General features: G+C 45.9%; 2 protein-coding genes across 6 annotated transcripts in view; one reads left to right on the forward strand and one right to left on the reverse strand.

The window, feature by feature from the left end:
- LOC144484402 (uncharacterized) overlaps positions 1 to 22,236 on the reverse strand; it is a 529,373-nt gene that overhangs the window by 453,049 nt on the left and 54,088 nt on the right. The gene's annotated exons all lie outside the window — the stretch shown is intronic.
- On the forward strand, positions 996 to 14,754 carry LOC144484403 (uncharacterized). Of its 2 annotated transcripts, none has more exons than XM_078202934.1 (3): positions 996 to 1,069; positions 6,427 to 12,193; positions 14,402 to 14,754. In XM_078202934.1, exon 2 carries the CDS (start codon positions 6,791 to 6,793, stop codon positions 7,712 to 7,714), a length of 924 nt encoding a protein of 307 aa, XP_078059060.1. In that variant the 5' UTR covers positions 996 to 1,069; positions 6,427 to 6,790; the 3' UTR covers positions 7,715 to 12,193; positions 14,402 to 14,754. The 2 variants fall into 2 exon arrangements, 1 of the variants encoding a protein (XP_078059060.1); XR_013496086.1 differs by lacking the exon at positions 996 to 1,069 and adding an exon at positions 4,335 to 4,474.

A 22,236-nucleotide genomic window follows, 5' to 3' on the forward strand; every position in this document is an offset into this window, starting at 1 on the left:
GGAAATGTGATGTCAAGTCAGAGATTGGTGTTAAATTGGGATCTGTTCCAGACTGAGACTTTGAGAAGAAATAGAAATGTGGAATGAACATTTAAAATGTTTGTGATATTCCTGATCTATCATTGTCAGACAATAACAACACTCTACATTTATATTGTCTCTTTAACAGAGTAAATGTGAAAACTGACACTGTTTTCAGATGTTGTCACTGATGGGAATATGTTGATAAGAAATAAGAGGCCAAGCCTCTGGAGACACCAGAGGTAAGTGTGGGAATGGGAAGGGAAGATATTATAAGTGATTCTCTGACTCTGATTGAAGAGAGAAGAATAGGTTTAAAGTTTAATGTTTATTTATTAGTTTCACAAGTAGGCTTACATTAACATTGCGATGAAGTTACTATGAAAATCCCCTAGTCGCCACATTCCTGCGCCTGTTTGGGTACACTGAGGGAGAATTTGGCATGGTCAATGCGAACCAGTACATCTTTTGAACTGTGGAGGAAACCAGAACATCCGGAGGAAACCCACACAGACAGTGACCCAGAATCGAACCCGAGTCCCTGGTGCTTGAGACGGCAGTGCTAACCACTGTGCCAACCACTGTGCCACCGTGCCGCCCATGTAGAACCAGAAGAGAGTAGCCCCACCCAGCTGGACGACAGTGGAGAGGGATGGAGCAGAATGATGTGGGCGACCTTGCCAAAGGCTGCAAATAGGTCGAGGATAAAAAGGGAAAGTTCATTTTTGTTGCAGTCACAAAGGATGTCAGTGCGGACTTTGATAAGAGCTGTTTCAGTAATGTGGCAAGGCAGAAACCTGATTGAAGAATTCAAATATGGAGTTCTGGGAAAGATGGCCTTGGGTTTTGGGAGAAGGCAAAACATTCAGAATGAATGAGGGGGCGGGGCTGGAGGACCGAGCGAGAGCGGCTGGTCCTCCAACCAATCGGAGTGAATGAGGGGCGGGGCTAAGGGCCAGTTGCACTGTGGTGATCTGGAGCATGCGCAGTGCCGATCACTGGGGATTGAGGCGGTTGCGGAAATATTCAGTCCGGGCGATAACACCGGGTAAATCAGGAATGAGTGATGGAGCCGGTGGGTGGGCGGACTTGGAGGCTTCATAAAAGTCCCGTGTAGGCCGCAAGCCCCCAATGGGAAGCTCGGATTCGATATTTGAACCGTTGAAAAGTTGTTCGGGCTTTTCCCCCGATTCAGGCCCGGGTGAACGACCGCCATCTTGACAGTGTGCGGCCGAGCGCACGCGCAGACAGAGGGAGCTCCATGCTCAGCCCCCTCCGCCCCTATTCAGTCTGATTGGTTGGAGGACCAGCCGCTTGTGCTCGGTCCTCCAGCCCCGCCCCCTCCTCCTATTGGTCCGGAGCTGCCGTCAATCAGCTCCCGGGCATTGTGATGTGGAGCATGCGCAGTGTCATTGCTGTCCTTGTCCCGGAGAAGCGGAGTCAGCGTTAGGCGGTGGCTGGGAGGATTTGGAAACACTTTGTGGATCCGCAAACCCTTCAGAATCATTGTCAGCTCCCTGGTTTGCAGCTGCGGGGCTTCTCCCTCCCTCCCTCCCGGGAACAGGCCCAGGTTAACGGCCCCATCCTGGCTCAGCCACTGGAGGATGGTTCACATCAGAGGATGGGGGAGGGGGACAATAAATAAGAGGTTACACTTTGGCCTCAAATCAATGAGGACTCTGATCTCTGGGAAGGAAGGAAACCCTGGGAGGTGGGCGGGGAGGATTCACAAACACCCGCTGGAGGCCCCAACACCCCCAGTAAAAAGCTGCAGCTCCCGGGTTTGCAGCTTTTTCCCGGGAGGGAGTTGGGGAAGTTTTGTGGAGACAATTCCCGGCTGGTTCAGTTAGTGGTCAATGAAGCTCAGAAACCCTGAGTCAGGATCCTCATTGGGTGGTTGTTTTATTAAAATATTATTATTCATCTGTTGAAGAAAATATTAATTTGTTTTGAAGAATCATTTTTATAGCGTTTGTGAAAATGTCCATTAAAATAGCCATTTTTCCAATGTATTTCTGATGAGAATTTTAATATTACTGATTTGGGAATTGATTCTCGGGAATGGTCATTCTGAAAATGATTATGTTTTAATTTACTCCATAATGCCAGAAGTCAGTTTGTATTTCAAATGTAATTTAGAATATCTGGGAGCAAATGTTAAAATGAGGTTTGAGACACCAGCTGCCATTACTTCCTGTGACTGATGATACCTTTGTGCCTGTGCAGGAGGTAATTCCCCTGGTGCTGTGGCACAAATAAAATGGAGCCTTTCCTCGGAACAGGTCCATGTTAACGGTCACCGTGTTGTTTCAGTGGTGAGCAGGGGACGTGTGGCCATTGTGGTAACAACAGAGTCGGTGGGACTTCATGTCCCCTGACCTTAAAAGAAAATAATTGACTCCTTGGTTGTACAGTCAATCTGCACATGGTCTGGAGAACTGAATCCAGCCAGAGTGACAAGGCAGAGGGAGCTGGTCTCAGAGTGGAGACATGAAATGGTGGAGATGGGGCAAGGAGTTTGATTTAGACCAGGGACAAGAGAGAGTGTGTGGGATGGAGATTACAGCTCAAGATAAATGAGATGAAGAAGTGTTCCATGGAAACTCGAATTGTCTGTTATGAATTCGTTTTTTAAGCTCTTTTTGCAGGGAACTAGAAGAGGAGGATTCACAGACAGGAAACTCAAACTAAACTTTAGGTCAAGGTCTGCAGAACCATTTGATTCATCATGACCTCAGTATGATTGCTTTTTACAGTGGAGGGAGAAATCATTGCCTGTTTTGTCAGTGGAAGAAAATTTTAAAAATTCAATGTGGCAGAAAAAGACCCGAGACACACACCCCCGAGTGAGAGTGTTCCAGTGAACTGACTGAAAAGAGCTTTAACCGGTTACACAGCCTGAAAAAAATCACACCATTCACAGTGAGAAGAAACCATAAACGTGGTCCGTGTGTGGATAAGGCTTCAACTGATCATCCAACCTGGAGAGACACAAGGTCACCTGCACCGTGGAAATGTGAGGATTGTGGTAAAGAATTCAATTATCCATACTTGCTGGAAAACCATAGACACAGTCACATTGGAGAGAGGCCATTCACCTGCTCCGTGTGTGGGAAAAGATTCACTACCTCATCCCACCTGCTGTTACACCAACAAATTCACACTGAGGAGAGGCTGTACAGCTGCTCCACCTGTGGAAAGGAGTTCTCATATTCATCCAACCTCGGTGCACATCAGCGAGTTCACACTGGGGAGAGATCGTTCACCTGCTCCTTGTGTGGGAAGGAATTGCTGGACCATCCGGTCTTTGATCACACCAGCGAATTCACACAGGAGAGGAGCCATTCACCTATTCTGTGTGTGGTAGAAATTCACTCTGTCATCTAACCTGCTGTCACACCAGTGAGTTCACACAGAGGAGAGACCGTTCAGCTTTCCTGTGGAAAGAGGTTCAGGTCTTCATCCAACCTCAGTGCACACAAGCGAGTTCACACTGGGGAAAGGCCGTTCACCTGTTCCACGTGTGGGAGGGAATTCACCAATTCATCCGGCCTCCTGTCACATCAGTGAATTCACACTGAGGAGAAGCCATTTATTTGCACATACTGTGGAAAGAGTTTCAGGCAGTTATCAATCCTCACTGCAAATCAACACACTCACACTGGGGAGAGACCATTCACTTGCTCCGTGTGTGGGAAGGGATTCACTCAGTCTGGCAGCCTGCATTTACACGAGCTCACCCACACTGGGGAGAGGCCATTCACCTGCTCTGTGTGTGGGAAGGGATACACTCGGTCATCCCACTTGCTGACACCTCTGCAAGTTCACAATTGTCAGCAGGAGTTAGATTTTGCAGTTACTGCTGCTGTTAATCACATTCAGGATTGATATTCTGACAATATTGGTTTGTTTCTGCTGACATTAACAATCTGGAATTCTGCTTTAATATTCTGAGATGTCACTGATTTTCAGGGCTGTTGTGTCCCCTTTTAAACGTACTATCTGTGATTTTTTTTTGTTTTAATCAGGAACTTGTTTATAATACATTTTCCTTCAGTCTGAAATTGACATTTGGTACAAACTACAATTCAGTGTCTGAAAGATTCCACTGATTAAGATTTCCAATGAGAAAATGCTGACAATTCTTACTGACTTACACATTCTTCACAGTGACACTTCCACGATCACATTTAATTATCAAGGAACATAAAACAATGCACAGATACTTGTTGGTCCTGAACTTGAATATTGCTGACAAGAGAGACATGTTGCTGAATCTTTTCAGCATGCACTCATCAGGACAAACGGAAGAATGCCAAATTTTAAATGATTGCAATTTATACTACAGGAGAAAAGGGTGCTAATTGGTGGACTCTCATTGACTTGAAGCTTTGCCATGGAGAAACCAATAGGAGACTGTAGGTTTCTCAAGCTTCTGGGAAATTCAAAAAAGGTGCAAGGCTTTGTTTGCAGGGAAAGGATCGCTGCGTATGTATGTATGTCACTTCTCGCAAATATAACTGAGCCGTATTATGAACTCGACTGATTATCTTCAATTGATTGAGTGTAGCTATTAGCACACTCAGGATTGTTCAGCAAGTGCTGCCCAATCTGTAATCACAGTAAACATTGTATTTTTGGTTTTGTGAGTGTGGGCTGCTGAAAAGAAAATCACGACCCATTATGAACAAATCGAGGAACATGCTGTTTTATTCTGTTAGCCATTTACTGGACTCGCCGGCACTGTAATGTTCACCATTTTATATTCAAATCTGGGGGGGATAATGTTCACTGTTTTATATTCGGGTCTGGGGGATAATGTTCACTGTTTTCTATTCGGGTCTAGGGGGGATAATGTTCACTGTTTTATATTCGGGTCTGGGGGGGATAATGTTCACTGTTTTATATTCGGGTCTGGGGGGATAATGTTCACTGTTTTATATTCGGGTCTGGGGGGGATAATGTTCACTGTTTTATATTCGGGTCTGGGGGGGATAATGTTCACTGTTTTATATTCGGGTCTGGGGGATAATGTTCACTGTTTTATATTCGGGTCTGGGGGGGATAATGTTCACTGTTTTATATTCGGGTCTAGGGGGGATAATGTTCACTGTTTTATATTCGGGTCTGGGGGGGATAATGTTCACTGTTTTATATTAGGGTCTGGGGGGGATAATGTTCACTGTTTTATATACGGGTCTGGGGGGAGAATGTTCACTGTTTTATATTCGGGTCTGGGGGATAATGTTCACTGTTTTATATTCGGGTCTGGGGGGGATAATGTTCACTGTTTTATATTCGGGTCTGGGGGGGGATAATGTTCACTGTTTTATATTCGGGTCTGGGGGATAATGTTCACTGTTTTATATTCGGGTCTGGGGGGGATAATGTTCACTGTTTTATATTCGGGTCTGAGGGGGGATAATGTTCACTGTCTGGGGTTTGTTCGCTCGGGTTGATTCTGCCTCATGGTGCATTCCAGGCTGTCAGAGCTGTCATTAAAAGCCCTAATTTCCAGTCAGTGACTGAGTTGTCTGTGATGGGATGGAGAATCAGAGTGGGGGTAATGTGCTTCATGGACAGCGATGGGTGGGAGTGAGTATAAAATAAACCAGGACTACAGCAAGTAGTTTTGAGAACATTGAAACCATCACAAAATATCACAGCATCATGTTGGAAAACAGAATACTTTATCTGAATCTTTGATCAATTTTGTTTGATTCAATATTGTGAGTGACTTGTTGGATTGCTGGTTATTTTCTAAAGGCAGCTCAGCACCATCATTTTGACCATAAACTCGGCCCTGATAACTGCTGCTTTTTTTCTGCACCTTCTGTTTTAATTTTAAGTGGAACCTTAATATTTGCTTGGTACACCGGCCGATTGATCTTTCCAGGGGTGAGTGTGTCTGAGAAATATACAACTAAAAACATTCTCTATTTACCTCCTGCATTGCTGCAGTAAATATACATTGTTCTGACTCTGCCAGCAGGGCTGTGGAATTAATTGGATCGATCTTAAAGAGAGCCCGGCTGGGCAGGATAAAGTCACAGAGGTTTACAGCATGGAAATGTGAGCCAAATGGTTTCCATCTGTGATGTATCATTGCATAAAACAGAATATTCAGTCTCAGGAGAAAGAAAGTGAAATAAACCAGTTTCTGGGGGATTTACCCAATCAGTATGAGCACCTTCAGGAGAGCGGGGGGAGGGGGGAAACCAGTGAGAAATGTTTTAAAAACTCAGGGTGTTCCCACAGGAGAGCACTGGTTTAAATCAATTTTAGAAATAGAGAATGGCAGTGCACAAATTCAGAGGAATGTATTTTAAAAAATTAATTGATCTCAATTGCACAAGATAATTTTCTATTATGTCTTTGATTGACAATGGCGCTGTTAATTCCCAGGTGCCCCTGCGGTTGTGAACGTGCCCTATTCTTCCGGTGAAGCGGGCAGAGAGGGGAGTGATTTTTGGAGGGCAGAACTGGAAGATAAGATAAGCTGAATTTATTTTTACTTACTTTTTTCGGAGTTGTTTTTTTCCTGAGAAACAGGAAACTGGAAGTCAGCCGTAGGGAGACCTGGGACGTTTTTTTTTTTTGCCCACTAAATTTGAACGGGGAGGTAACCCGAGACTCTACACGTGTATAGAGTCTCCCACCCTCCCTCCTCCTCTAACCTAAAAAAAAAGACTCGGTGTGAGAGCAGGTGAGCTTTCTTTTTCTTTTTCTTCTTTTCTCTTTCGTTTATTAGTTCGGGAAGTTAGCAGGGATGTCAGTGCAGGCAGTGCAATGTTCCTCCTGTGGGATGTGTGAGGTGAGGGACACCATTAGTGTCCCAGCTGAGTACACCTGCAGGAAGTGCACCCAATTCCAGCTCCTTGAAGACCATGTTAGGGATCTGGAGTTGGAACTGGATGAACTCAGGATCATTCGGGAGGCAGAGACAGTTATAGATAAAAGCTACAGGGAGGTTCATACTCCTAGGAATGAGGATACTTGGGTGACTGTTAGAAAGGGTAAGAAGCAGACAGTGCAGCGATCCCCTGTGGCCGTTCCTCTGTATAACAAGTATACCGTTTTGGATACTGTTGGGGAGGGCGACTTACCAGGGGTAAGCCATGGGGTACAGATCTCTGGCACAGAGTCTGTCCCTGTTGCTCAGAAGGGAAAGGGGGGGAGGAGTAGAGCATTAGTCATTGGGAACTGCATAGTTAGGGGGACAGATCGGAGATTCTGTGAGAGCGAGAGGGACTCGCGGCTGGTGTGTTGCCTCCCAGGTACCAGGGTCTTTGATGTCTCGGATCGTGTTTTCAAGATCCTTAAGGGGGAAGGGGACCAGCCCCAAGTTGTGGTCCACACAGGCACCAATGACATAGGTAGGAAAAGAGATGGGGATATAAGGCAGAAATTCAGGGAGTTAGGGTGGAAGCTTAGAGCGAGAACAAATAGAGTTGTTATCTCTGGTTTGTTACCCGTGCCACGTGCTAGTGAGGAGAGGAATAGGGAGAGAGAGCAGTTGAACACGTGGCTACAGGAATGGTGCAGGAGGGAAGGATTTAGATACCTGGATAATTGGCGCTCATTCTGGGGTAGGTGGGACCTCTACAAACGGGATGGTCTTCACCTGGACCAGAAGGGTACTAATATCCTGGGGGGGAAATTTGCTAATGCTCTTCGGGAGGGTTTAAACTAATTCGGCAGGGGGGTGGGAACCTGGATTTCTGCTCCAGTGTACAGGAGGATGTGAGTGGTGAGGTGATGAATAAGATTTCAAGGTCGCAGGAGTGTACCGGCAGGCAGGAAGGTGCTTTGAAGTGTGTCTACTTCAATGCCAGGAGCATCCGGAATAACGTGGGTGAACTTGCAGCATGGGCTGGTACCTGGGACTTCGATGTTGTGGCCATTTCGGGGACATGGATAGAGCAGGGACAGGAATGGTTGTTGCAGGTTCCGGGGTTTAGATGTTTCAGTAAGATCAGGGAAGGTGGTAAAAGAGGAGGAGGTGCGGCATTGTTAGTCAAGGACAGTATTACGGTGGCAGAAAGGATGTTTGATGAGGACTCGTCTACTGAGGTAGTATGGGCTGAGGTTAGAAACAGGAAAGGAGAGGTCACCCTGATGGGAGTTTTCTATAGGTCTCCGAAAAGTTCCAGAGATGTAGAGGAAAAGATTGCAAAGATGATTCTGGATAGGAGCGAAAGTAACAGGGCAGTTGTTATGGGGGACTTTAACTTTACAAATATTGACTGGAAATGCTATAGTTCGAGTACTTTAGATGGGTCAGTTTTTGTCCAATGTGTGCAGGAGGGTTTGCTGACACAGTATGTAGATAGACCAACAAGAGGCGAGGCCACATTGGATTTGGTACTGGGTAATGAACCAGGCCAGGTGTTAGATTTGGAGGTAGGTGAACACTTTGGTGATAGTGACCACAATTCGGTTACGTTTACTTTAGCAATGGAAAGGGATAGGTATACACCGCAGGGCAAGTATTATAGCTGGGGGAAAGGAAATTATGATGCGATTAGGCGAGATTTAGGATGCACAGGATGGGGAAGAAATCTGTAGGGGATGGGCACAATTGAAATGTGGAGCTTGTTCAATGAACAGCTACTGCGTGTCCTTGATAAGTATGTACCTGTCAGGCAAGGAGGTAGTGGTCGAGCGGGGGAACCGTGGTTTACTAAAGAAGTTGAATCTCTTGTGAAGAGGAAGAAGGAGACTTATGTAAAGATGAGACGTGAAGGCTCAGTAAGGGCGCTTGAGAGTTACAAGTTCGCCAGGAAGGAGCTGAAGAGAGAGCTAAGAAGAGCCAGGAGGGGACATGAGAAGTCTTTGGCAGGTAGGATCAAGGAAAATCCTAACGCTTTCTACAGGTATGTCAGGAATAAAAGAATGACTAGGGTAAGATTAGGGCCAGTCAAGGACAGTAGTGGGAAGTTGTGCGTGGAGTCTGAAGAGATAGGAGAGGCGCTAAATGAATATTTTTCGTCAGTATTCACACAGGAAAAAGACAATGTTGTCGAAGAGAATACTGAGATACAGGCGATTGGACTAGACGGGATTGAGGTTCATAAGGAGGAGGTGTTAGCAATTCTGGAAAGTGTGAAAATAGATAAGTCCCCTGGGCCGGATGGGATTTATCCTAGCATTCGCTGGGAAGCTAGGGAGGAGATTGCAGAGCCTTTGGCTTTGATTTTTATGTCATTGTCTACAGGAATAGTGCCAGAAGACTGGAGAATAGCAAATGTTGTCCCCTTGTTCAAGAAGGGGAGTAGAGACAACCCTGGTAATTATAGACCAGTGAGCCTTACTTCTGTTGTGGGCAAAGTTTTGGAAAGGATTAGAAGAGATAGGATTTATAATCATCTCGAAATTAATAATTTGATTAGGGATAGTCAGCACGGTTTTGTGAAGGGAAGGTCGTGCTTCACAAACCTTATTGAGTTCTTTGAGAAGGTGACCAAAGAGGTGGATGAGGGTAAAGCAGTTGATGTGGTGTTTATGGATTTAAGTAAAGCATTTGATAAAGTTCCCCACGGTAGGCTATTGCAGAAAATACAGAGGCATGGGATTGAGGGTGATTTTGAGATTTGGATCAGAAATTGGCGAGCTGTAAGAAGACAGAGGGTGGTGGTTGATGGGAAATGTTCATCCTGGAGTTCAGTTACTAGTGTACCGCAAGGATCTGTTTTGGGGCCACTTTTGTTTGTCATTTTTATAAATGGTCTGGATGAGGGCGTAGAAGGATGGGTTAGTAAATTTGCGGATGACACTAAAGTCGGTGGAGTTGAGGACAGTGTGGAAGGATGTTGCAGGTTACAGAGGGACATAGATAAGCTGCAGTGCTGGGCTGAGAGGTGGCAAATGGAGTTTGATGTGGAAAAGTGTGAGGTGATTCACTTTGGAAGGAGTAACAGGAATACAGAGTACTGGGCTAATGGTAAGATACTTGGTAGTGTGGATGAGCAGAGAGATCTCGATGTCCATGTGCATAGATCCCTGAAAGTTGGCACCCAGATTGATAGGGTTGCTAAGAAGGCGTACAGTGTGTTAGCTTTTATTAGAAGAGGGATTGAGTTTCGGAGCCATGCTGTCATGTTGCAGCTGTACAAAACTCTGGTGCGGCCGCACTTGGACTATTGCGTACAGTTCTGGTCGCCGCATTATAGGAAGGATGTGGAAGCATTGGAAAGGGTGCAGAGGAGATTTACCAGGATGTTGCCTGGTATGGTGGGAAGGTCTTATGAGGAAAGGCTGAGTGACTTGAGGCTTTTTTCGTTGGAGAGAAGAAGTTTAAGAGGTGACTTAATAGAGGCATTCAAGATGATCAGAGGATTAGATAAGTTGGACAGTGTAAGCCTTTTTCCTCGGATGATGATGGCTAGCACGAGGGGGCATAGCTTTAAATTGAGGGGTGATAGATATAGATCAGATGTCAGAGGTAGGTTCTTTACTCAGAGAGTAGTAAGGGTGTGGAATGCCTGCCTGCAACAGTAGTGGACTCGTCAACATGAAGGGCATTTAAAGGGTCATTGGATAAACATATGGATGAGATTGGAATAGTGTAGGTTGGATGGGTTTAGATTCGTTTCACAGGTCGGTGCAACATTGAGGGCCGAAGGGCCTGTACTGCGCTGTAATGTTCTATGTTCTATAGTCATTCCACAGGAGCCTATTGCGCAGGCGCAGTGCTGTATCTGGGGCATGCGCAGTGTCACTGCTCAGAGTCCTGAATGCGGGAGACGCTTTTTTCAGCGGGTGAGTCGGTTGGGCTGCGGGAGAAGTGGAGCCGGGAGTTGGGGTAGGGAGGGAGCGAGCGGAGGCTTCACAAACATCCGCTGTAGGCTGCACGGCCCGAATCAGACCCTGCAGGTCCCGGGTTTACAGCTCCCAGGCTTTTATCTCGGGAACAGGCCCCGGTTATCGGCCGCCATCTTGTTTCAGCGGGGAAGGAGGGCACATGCGCTGCTGTCTGTGACGGGTCACAATGGGCGTGGTTTCGGGGGCTGGTTCAGAACCTCTATCTTCAGAGGGACAATAGGTAGTAGGGCGCATGCGCAGCTATCCAAGAACATCGGAATAAGAATTCGAAACAGGAGCCCGTCATTCGGCCCATCGAGCCTGCTGCATCATTCAATAAGATCATGTCTACTTTGCTACCCCACCCCGTCCATACCCTTAACTTTCTTGTGGATCAGAACCTCAGCTTTGAATATATTCAGTGACCTGCCTCCAATCCTCACTGGTGAAGACAGAGTTCCAAAGATCAACAACCCGCTGAGAGAAAAGATCTCTTTTCATCTTCATCTTAAATTTGAGATCCTTTATTTTTACTTGATTCCCACACCTGAGGAAACATCCTCTCAGCATCTACCTTGTCAAGCACCTTATATCATATGAATCACAGAATCCCTACAGTGCAGAAGCAGGCCATTTGGCCCATCGAGTCTGTGCCGACCACAATCCCACCCAAGCCCCATCCCCACAACCCCATGCATTTGACCCGAGGGTCAATTTAGCATAGCCAATCCACCGAACCACAGTCTTTGGACTGTGGGAGGAAACCAGAGCACCTGGAGGAAACCCACACAGACAGTGCACAGAAAATGTGCAAACTCCACACAGACAGTGACCCAAGGCCGGAATTGAACCTGGGACACTGGCACTGTGAGGCAGCAGTGCTAGCCACCATGCCGCCCTTAAATTCCCAGATATTTCAATAGGATTACTTCTCAGTCTTCTAAACTCCAAAGAGTACAGGCCCAAGCTGCTCAACCTGAAAGATAAAACCCCTCATTTCAGGAATCAACCAACTGGATCTTCCCTGAACTGCCTCCACTGCAATTTTGTCCCAGCTGAAGTAATTCTGTGCCAGGTTAAAGGAGGAGTGAATGTTTGGAATTTCTGTTCTGGACAGATGCTGATGGATTTTGGAAACTCCTTTTACAGGGGATTAGAAGGGAAAGATTTACACACAGCAAACTCAGACCAAAAGAAATGTTTGTCTGTCTTGAATTTCTAACCTTGAATTACACCTATAACTTTCCTCATTTACAGTGTCAAGATTTGAAGATTGCAACATTTTTCCCGGACACCAATCTCTCTGAGATCTTTGCAGATGTAGACTCCAGCGGATTTAAAATGTTGAAAACAGTGAAATGGTTTTGGGGTGAGTGCTACTGAGCATTAAGTTAAATTTAGAGCATGCTCTGATTCCATGGATCTCGGGCTACTGTGACTCCTTTACCATGGATGGGCAGGCAATGGTGCAGTGATAGTGTTATTGGATTAGTAATACAGGGATCCAGGGCAATGCACTGTGAACCCTGGGTTCGAATCCCACAGTGGCAGATGTTGAAATTTGAATTCAGTAAAAATCTAGAATTGGAAGTCCATTGATGACAATTGTAAAAATCCATCTGATTTAATAATGTCCTTTATAGAAGGAAATCTACCACATCCCCCAGCAATGCAAGCCACTCAGTTCAAGGGCAATGAGTTATGGGCAGTAGATGCTGATGCAGCCAGCGCACAGAGTCACAGAGCAATACAGCACGGAAACAGGCCCTTAGGCCCAACTGATCCATGCCAACCATGGTGCCCTCCCAGCTAGTCCCAAATGCCCGTGTTTGGCTCATGAATTGGAAAGGATTAGAGGGATATGTACTTATCCAAATGCTTTTTAAATGTTTAAACCTGCTGTTTGAACATTCAACCACTTTCTCTGGCAGCTCAATCCATGTACACATCACCCTCTGCATGAAGAAGTTGCCCCTCAGGTCCCTTTTAATCTTTCCCCTCTCATATTAAATCTATGTCCTCTAGTTTTCAATTCCCCGACCCTGGCAAAAAGACAATGTGGGTTCATCCTATCTATGCCCCTCATTATTTAATACACCTCAATATAGTCACCCCACATTCTCCTACATTCGAAGGAATAAACCCGAGCCTGTCCAACCTCTCATGATCATTCAGACCCATTAGTCCCGGCAACATCCTCATAAATCTTCTTTGCACTCTTTACAGTTTATCAATGTTTTTCCTATAACAGGGTTACAAAAACTGTACACAATACTCCAAGTGCGGCCTCACCAATGACTTATACAACTATAACATAATGTCCCAACTCCTATACTCAGTGCCCTGACTGATGAAGGCCAGTGTGCTAAATGCCTTCTTCACCACTCTGTCTACCTGTGACATCACTTTCAACGAACGATATACTTGTACTCCTGGGTTCCTCTGTTCCTCAACACTCCCCAGGGCCTTACCATTCACTGTATAAGTCCTACCCTGGTTTGACTTTCCAAAATGCAACACTCACACTTAAGACCATAAGACATAGGAGCAGAATTAGGCCACTCGGCCCATCGAGTCTGCTCCGCCATTCAATCATGGCTGATATTTTTCTCATCCCCATTCTCCTGCCTTTTTGCCATCACCCCGATCCCCTTATTAATCAAGAACCTATCTATCTCTGTCTTAAAGACAGTCAATGACCTGGCCTCCACAGCCTTCTGCAGCAAAGAGTTCCACAAATTCCCCACTCTCTGGCTGAAGAAATTCCTCCTTATCTCTGTTTTAAAGGATCGTCCCTTTAGCCTGAGGTTGTGCCTCTGTGCTCTGTATTATTTGTACTGAAATCCATTTGCCAATCATCGGCTCACTTCCTTAACCGATCAACTGATGAAGATCCCCCTGTATATATATATATTTCCAGACGTCTCTTCCCTCAGAGGGCTGTTAGTCTTTTGGATTTCTCTTCTACAGGGACCAGTGGAGGCTGAGGATCATTGAATATATTCCAGTTAGACAGATCTTTGACTGACAAGGGTGTCAAGGGTTATGGGGAACAGACAAGAAGATGGAGCAAAAGCTAAGATGTGGGGGGATTTCTTCACTCAAGGATGTGGTAAAGCTTTGGAATTCTCAATCCCTGAGGACAGTGAAACCTCAGTCATCAACTACTTGCAAGAGAGCGATTGATTGGTTTCTAGATATTGAGGATATCAAGGGATATGGGTTTAGTGTGGGGAGAATGATGCTGAGGTAGATGAACGAATTATCTCATTGAATAGTTTAAAAGGCTCGATGGGCCAAATGGCCGACTGCAGCTCCTATTTGTTATGGTCTCTGTGTCCAGGACAGGAAGCAGTGAGCATGGATCTGTCAATCAGCCTCAATCAGCACCTTCAGGAGAATTGGGAGGGTGAATATTAGATACAGCAGAGTGAGAATGGAGGGAGAGTGTGTGGGATGGCGATTTACAGCTTTTTGGGACTGAAATAGGAAAGAATGTTCCACAGAAACTAGAATTGTCTGTTCTGAATTTCTATCCTGTACTGATACTGATGACTTTTGTAAACTTGTTTTACAGGATATTGAAAGAGGAATCACAGGCCGAAATCTCAAACGTCACGTCAGATCTGACAGAGTCATATTCCATGGGAGCTGAATATCATCGGCCTTTGAATCTAGAAGGAGAAATGGTTGTCCAGTCTGTTGATTTGAAAAGATTTCAAACATCAGTGTGACTGGAAAAGCACCAACACACGGCCACACTGGAGTGAGAGTCTTCCAGTGCACTGACTAAAGAGCTTTAACCAGTTACACAGCCTGAATAACTATCACACCATTCACAGCGGGGAGAGACTGTACCCGTGTTCTGCGTGTGGACAAGGCTTCAACTGATTGTCCACCCAAGGGAGAGGCAAGGACACCTGCACCATGGAGAAACCATGGAAATGTGCGGACTGTGCGAAGAGATACAGATACCCAAATGAGCTGGAAGCTCATCGGCGCAACCACATTGGGGAGAGGCCATTCACCTGCTCTCAGTGTGGGAAGGGATTCACTCGGTTATCCATCCTGCAGTCACACCAGCAAGTTCACACTGGGGAGAGACCGTTCACCTGCTCTCAGTGTGGGAAGGGATTCACTCGGTTATCCACCCTGCAGAAACACCAGCGAGTTCACACTGGGGAGAGGCCATTCACCTGCTCTCAGTGTGGGAAGGGATTCACTCGGTTATCCATCCTGCAGTCACACCAGCGAGTTCACACTGGGGAGAGGCCGTTCACCTGCTCTCAGTGTGGGAAGGGACTCTGTGATCCATCCAGCCTGCGGATACACCAGCGGGTTCACACTGGGGAGAGGCCATTCACCTGCTCTCAGTGTGAGAAGGGATTCTGTAATCCATCCAGCCTGCTGAGACACCAGCGAGTTCACACTGGGGAGAGGCCGTTCACCTGCTCTCAGTGTGGGATGGGATTCTATGATTCATCCAGCCTGCGGATACACCAGCGGGTTCACACTGGGGAGAGGCCATTCACCTGCTCTCAGTGTGGGAAGGGATTCACTTGGTCAAACCAGCTGCAGAGACACCAGCGAGTTCACACTGGGGAGAGGCCATTCACCTGCTCTCAGTGTGGGAAGGAATTCACTCGGTCATCCCAGCTGCAGAGACACCATGAAGTTCACACTGGAGAGAGGCCATTCACCTGCTCTCAGTGTGGGGAGGGATTCACTCAGTCATCCCACCTGCTGAGACACCAGCGAATTCACACTGGGGAGAGGCCGTTCACCTGCTCTCAGTGTGAGAAGGGATTCACTCGATTATCCAGCCTGCGGATACACCAGCGAGTTCACACTGGGGAGAGGCCATTCACCTGCTCTCAGTGTGGGAAGGGATTCAGTCTTTCATCCCAGCTGCTGAGACACCAACGAGTTCACGAGTGATTCCAGGGGGTTGGATTCTGCTGTTATTGTTTCTGCTCTCAGTTACATCCAGGACTGCATTTTGTTCATTCTCACAGTTGGTCAATGGGGAGGATGCTCTGATTGTGGGAAGGGATTCACTGATTCATCCGACCTGTTGAAACACCAGAGAATTCATAATAGGGAGAGGCCATTTATCTGCTCCGAGTGTGGGAAGGGATTTACTCAGTCATTCAACCTGCTAAAACACCAGCCAAGTCACACTGGAGAGAGGCCATTCACTTGCTCCAGTTGTGGGAAGGGATTTATTGATTCATCCAACCTGGTAAAGCACCAGCGAATTCACACTGGGGACAGGCCATTCACCTGCTCTGATTGTGGCAAGGGATTCAGTCAATCATCCAACCTGATAAAGCACCAGCGAATTCACACTGGGGACAGGCCATTCACCTGCTCCGTGTGTGGGAAGGGATTCACTCAGTCACCTCACCTGCTGAAACACCATCATGTTCACGAGTGACTGCAAGGACTGAATTTTGCTGTTAATCTCATCGAGGTCCCAACCATTTTCATTGGTGTCTGTTTCTGCTGATGTTAATAAACCCTGGCCCAGTTGTAAGATTTGTATTGTGGATTGTCTTGTCTGAGTCCTGAACTCGTAAATAAAAACAAGAAGTGCTGTAAAAACTCAGCAGGTCTGACAGCATCTCTGGAGAGAGAAACAGAGCTAATGTTTTGACACTGAAGAAGAGTCACATTCAACTGGAAACATTAACTGTTCCTGTCTTTACAGATTCTGTCAGACTTATTGAGATTTTGCAGCAACTTCTGCTTTTAGAATGACGGTGAATGCTGGATACATGAATCAGAGATTGGTGTAAAACTGGGATCTGCTCCTAAATGAAAGTGAAACAGCAGGTTAAAGTTTCCAGTCTGAAAAGTACCATGGTTGTTATACTATATATACCATTTTACGGCTGGTTTTAACTCATTTAAAATAAACCTATTTAAAATATATTTGTTAAAGTCAGTATTAAAATACGAGTTGGATGAGTTCACAGGAGCCTGTTAACCACTGGGACAATTATTCAACAAACATTGGATTTCCAGATAGAGAAGAAGCTGCAGTTTGTTTGCAGGAATTCCCTGTTTTATTGATGTGTGTGTGTTAGACATCAGGATAACTAAAACTGCACAAACCTGGACATCAATGGTGATATGATTGACAGTTACTCTGGGAATCACTCCACGGTGAAACTTCAGCACTGACACTGCTGAATTTTGTCGGCTCAGGGAGTGGGACCTCCAGGAGTGGACTGTAAGAAAAGCTGGGTTTCAGTATCCTGACTAATATACGGTGAGGAACCAGAAAAATCCTTACTGAGGAACTGCCTGGGGTTTTACCAGTGTAGGTTCAGGGGTGAATGATTCCTGACTCCCTGAAATGTCTGAGATTGAACCCAGTTTGGAACAAGATTCATTCAGTTTCCAGGAGAATAGAGACAAATATCACCCACAACTGAGAGAGAGAAAAACAGCCACCTTGATCAATGACTTGGATGAAGCCAGAATTGATGATACAAAGATAGGTAAAAAGGCAAGTTGTGAGGTTATTACAAAAAATCTGTAAGGGACACAGATAAGTTACCTGAATGGACAGAAAAATGGCAGATGGAGTATAGTGCGGGAAAGTGGGAGCTTTTCCACTTTGGCAGGAAGAATAGAGAAGCAAACAATTTATAAATGTACAGAAACTGAAGAATACTGCCGTAGAGAGGAATCTGGGTGACCTTGTACATGAATCGTGAAAAAATAGGATGAAGGTAGAGCAAGTAAAGAAGGCAGCAAATGGAGTGTTGGACTTTACTGCAAGGGGGTGGAGTTTGAAAAAGGGAACTTGCTGCACCTACACAGGACATTGCTGAGATAGCAGCTGGAATACTGTGTACGGTTCTGGTCTCCCTACTTATGGAATGACATGCTTTCATTGGAAAGTTCAGAGAAAGTTCACCAGGCCCATTCCTAAGATGAAGGTGTTGTCTTTTGAGGAAAGGTTGTGAAGGTGTAGGGGAGAATTCTCCCATCCCGCCCACCACAGGAATCGTAGCAGGCCGGGGGGTGGACCACACAAAGGTCCTTTGACCTCGGGGGGGATTCTCCGGTTTTGGGGCCAGCGTGGCCGGAGAATCCAACTCGTTGTCTTTTGGGGAAGGGTTGCACCTATACTCATTAAGTTTAGAAGAATAAGCGGTGAACTTTCTGAAACGTATAAGATTCTCATGGGGGGTTGACAGGCGAGAGGTCAAGAGGATGATTCATGAAGGAGTCTTGAACTTCATGGCACAGATCTACAAGGGAGCCAAGTGTATTTCTTTAGCCCTTACAGACAACAATACTTTATCCTCACTTTTAGTCAGGTTAGCTGGTGTTGTCCACCCAATGGCACAGGCCCTGTTTCATGTGAGAGGATTTGATTTGATTTGATTTACGATTGTCACATGTATTGGGATACAGTGAATATTATTGTTTCTTGTGCGCTATACAGACAAAACATACCATCCATAAAGTACATCGGGGAGAAGAAGAGGGTGCAGAATATAGTGTTACAGTCATAGCTAGGGTGTAGAATAAGATCAATGTTGGTCCATTCAAAAGTCTGATAGCAGGGAAGAAGCAGTTCTTAATTCAGTTGGTACAGCGTGTGGGTGGGTGGGTGGGTGGGAGGATGGCTGCATGTGTTAGTTTCTGTGCATGAGGATGTGTGTATATGTGTGTGTGTGCGCGTGTGTGAGAGAGAGAGTATGTGTCTCTGTGTGTGGGTGTCTGAGTGAGGCTGCTTCTCATCAGTTGCAACACAAACCTTCATCCAAGCAGACAATGATAGGTCTCTGAGTTTCCAATTGAGTGATTTGAGTGATTCAGAGATTCTCCATCCAGAGTGAAACCACTGTGTGCTGTGTAAAACCTGACATATACACAACCAGACCCCACTTCTCCTGGAACAACGTGTCTGCTGCTTTCCTGATCCCTTCCTTTCCCCTCGCCATTATCCTCAGATAGTTCACAAATTCCATTGTACCTCATCCTCCAATGGTCTTCACTTTAAATATTTCCATCAGTCTTGCCAACAGATAGCAATGGGATTGCTGCTATCACAGTGATAAATTCTGAAATACTGCCTCTCTGATCTCGATCTCCCCACCATATCCTCACCTGAGTTCCATTTTTTAATATGAGGAAACTAATATAATTTAACTTTCAACAGCACCTTCCAACACTGCGACCTTTACCTTCCAATCCTACAAACTGTCCCACCTAGAGAACAAGGGCAGCAGATAATTGGTAACATGGACAACTGCAAGTTATCTAAAGAACAAAGAACAGTACAGCAGAGGAACAGACCCTTCACCGAAAAACAATGGCACCCAAGACTTAAACGATCCTGACTTGGAATCATGTTGCTGTCCTTTCACTGTTGCTGATCAAAAATCCTGGAAATCCCTTCCTCACAGCACTTTGGATGTACCTACACTACATGGACTAACAGCAAACTTATAAACATAGGAGCAGGAGTAGATCATTCAGCCCATGGCCCATTTAATTAGATCACGGCTGATCTGACGGTAACTTCAACTCTGCAGTTCAAGAAGGCAGCCTCAACCACCTTCTCAAGAATAATTTGGATTGGATAATCGATGCTGGTCGAGCCAGCAATGCCCACATTGTATAAACAAATATAAAACCCCATTAAAACTGGTTCAGCACACCCCCTCCACACAGAATGAGAAAGATTGGCTTTAAGCTCACTTGTTCCTTTATAGTCTGTTGTTCTGAACGATGACAGTATTAACCTTCTGTCTAACCTGTCTTTATGGGCGGCATGGTGGCACAGCGGTTAGCGATGCTACTTCACAGCACCAGGAACCCAGGTTCAATCCCCAGCTTGGGTCACTGTCTCTATGGAGTTTGCACGTTCTTTGTGGGTTTCCTCCGAGTGCTCCAGTTTCCTCCCACAGTCTGAAAGACATGCTGGTTTGGTGCATTGGCAATGCTAAATTCTCCCTCAGTGTACCCAAACAGGCACCAGAGTGTGGCGATTAGGGGAATTTCACAGTAACTTCATTGCAGTGTTAATGTAAGCCTTACTTGTGACTAATAAATAAACTTTAACTTTTCTTAACCCTTCTTGCAGTTCAATTACTGAAATCAGTCCTTGTTCTAATGATGAGATTCCCTGTCTGCTGTTACTTTAGGAAGTCTCACAACACCAGGTTAAAGTCCAACAGGTTTATTTGGTAGCAAAAGCCACACAAGCTTTCGGAGGTCTGCTCCTTCGTCAGGTGAGTGGGAGTTGTGTTCACAAACAGGGCATATAAAGACACAAACTCAATTTACAAAATGATGGTTGGAATGCGAGGCTTTACAGGTAATCAAGTCTTAAAGGTACGTTGTTACTTTAAATCAGCCCTTGAATTAGTTGTGTTTTTTTCCCTCATGTTCCCACATTTCAGTAACAAAATGTTTTGTTCTTCGCTCTGACAAAGGGTCATCCAGACTCGAAACGTTGGCTCTATTCTCTCTCCACAGACCACCTGAGATTTTCCAGCATTTTCTGTTTTTGTTTCAGTGACAAATGTTGATGTGTTTGCCCCTACACCCACAGGGCTCCATCTGTTTGAAACCACAAACAGAAAGGTCCAGTTTTCTCCTGGACTTTTTTTTTATACTTTTCCAATTCAATCAAATCAAATCCAATTCAGAGTCTCAACAAGTTGAGACACTTCAGATCCAGGCTGACAAGACAGGGCGAGCGACCAAACCACCCTGTCCTGGGCCTGATCTACATGAGCCAAGCTGATTGGAGAAGGGGGACATGATGTGGAGATGCCGGTAACTTTCACAATGATGCAGAGTTTCAGCCAATGAGGGAGATCCGGGCTCAGCCCCGCCCCTCGTTCACTCCGATTGGTTGGAGGACCAGCCGCTCCCGCTCGGTCCTCCAGCCCCGCCCCCTCTTCCTATTGGGCCGGAGCTGCCATCAATCACTGCCTGGGCATTGTGATGTGGAGCATGCGCAGTCCGGATACTGGAAGTGGTTGTTGCGTTGCAATTCGGAGCAACTCAAATTTAGAAATCGCCGGGTAAGCGGGGTGCGATAGAGCCGGTGTGTGGGTTGGAAGCTTCAGAAGTATATGATAGAGGCTCCGAATCCCGAATAGAAAGCTCCCAGTCCCGCGTTTGCAGGCAGCGGGCCGCGTTCGCGGTTCAAGGGTAACGGCCGCCATCTTGAAACGGAGGGGATACAACATAGCGCATGCGCGGCCGCCATCTTTATTATGGGCAATGAGAAGTAGTGCGCATGCGCAGCGTGAGCCTGGAATTCCAGGTCAGCCCCGCCCCCTCCCAGGGACATGTTTATCTCCAATTGCAGGAATTTGTTATTTATTTATTATTTCACAGGGCGTGGGCCTCAGTTGTGTTTATTGCATGTAGGGGAATATTCACAGTCTAAAGATGCTGAACTTAATGTTGAGTCCAAAAGGCTGTAATGTGCCCAATCGGAAGATGGGGTGTTGTTCCTCCAGATTGCATTGGGCGACACTGGGGCATTGCAACAGGCCAAGGACAGAGATGTGGGCATGAGAGCAAGATGCTGAGTTGAAATGGCAAGTGACTGGAAAGCGAATGTCATGCTTGTGGACTGAGCAAAGGTGTTCTGCAAAGCAGTAACTCAGTCTGTGTTTAATCTCCCCAGCATAGAGGAGACGGTATTGTAATAGAACCATAGAAAATTACAGCTCAGAAACAGGCCTTTTGGCCCTTCTTGTCTGTGCCGAACCATTTTATGCCTAGTCCCACTGACCTGCACTTGGACCATATCCCTCCACACCCCTCTCATCCATGAACCCGTCCAAGTTTTTCTTAAATGTTAAAAGTGACCCCGCATTTACCACTTTATCCGGCAGCTCATTCCACACTCCCACCACTCTCTGCGTGAAGAAGCCCCCCCTAATATTCCCTTTAAACTTTTCTCCTTTCACCTTAACCCATGCCCTCTGGTTTTTTTCTCCCCGAGCCTCAGCGGAAAAAGCCTGCTTGCATTCACTCTATCTATACCCATCAAAATCTTATACACCTCTACCAAATCTCCCCTCAATCTTCTACGCTCCAGGGAATAAAGTCCCAACCTATTCAATCTCTCTCTGTAACTCAGCTTCTCAAGTCCCGACAACATCCTTGTGAACCTTCTCTGCACTCTTTCAATCTTATTTACATCCTTCCTGTAACTAGGTGACCAAAACTGCACACAATACTCTAAATTCTGCCTCACCAATGCCTTATATAAACTTACCATAACACTCCAACTTTTATACTCGATACTCCGATTTATAAAGGCCAATGTACCAAAGGCACTCTTTACGACCCTATCCACCTGTGACCTCACTTTTAGGGAATTCTGTACCTGTATTCCCAGATCCCTCTGTCCAACTGCAC

Source organism: Mustelus asterias, unplaced genomic scaffold (genome assembly GCF_964213995.1).
Source record: "Mustelus asterias unplaced genomic scaffold, sMusAst1.hap1.1 HAP1_SCAFFOLD_106, whole genome shotgun sequence".
NCBI classification, from domain to species: Eukaryota; Metazoa; Chordata; class Chondrichthyes; order Carcharhiniformes; family Triakidae; genus Mustelus; species Mustelus asterias.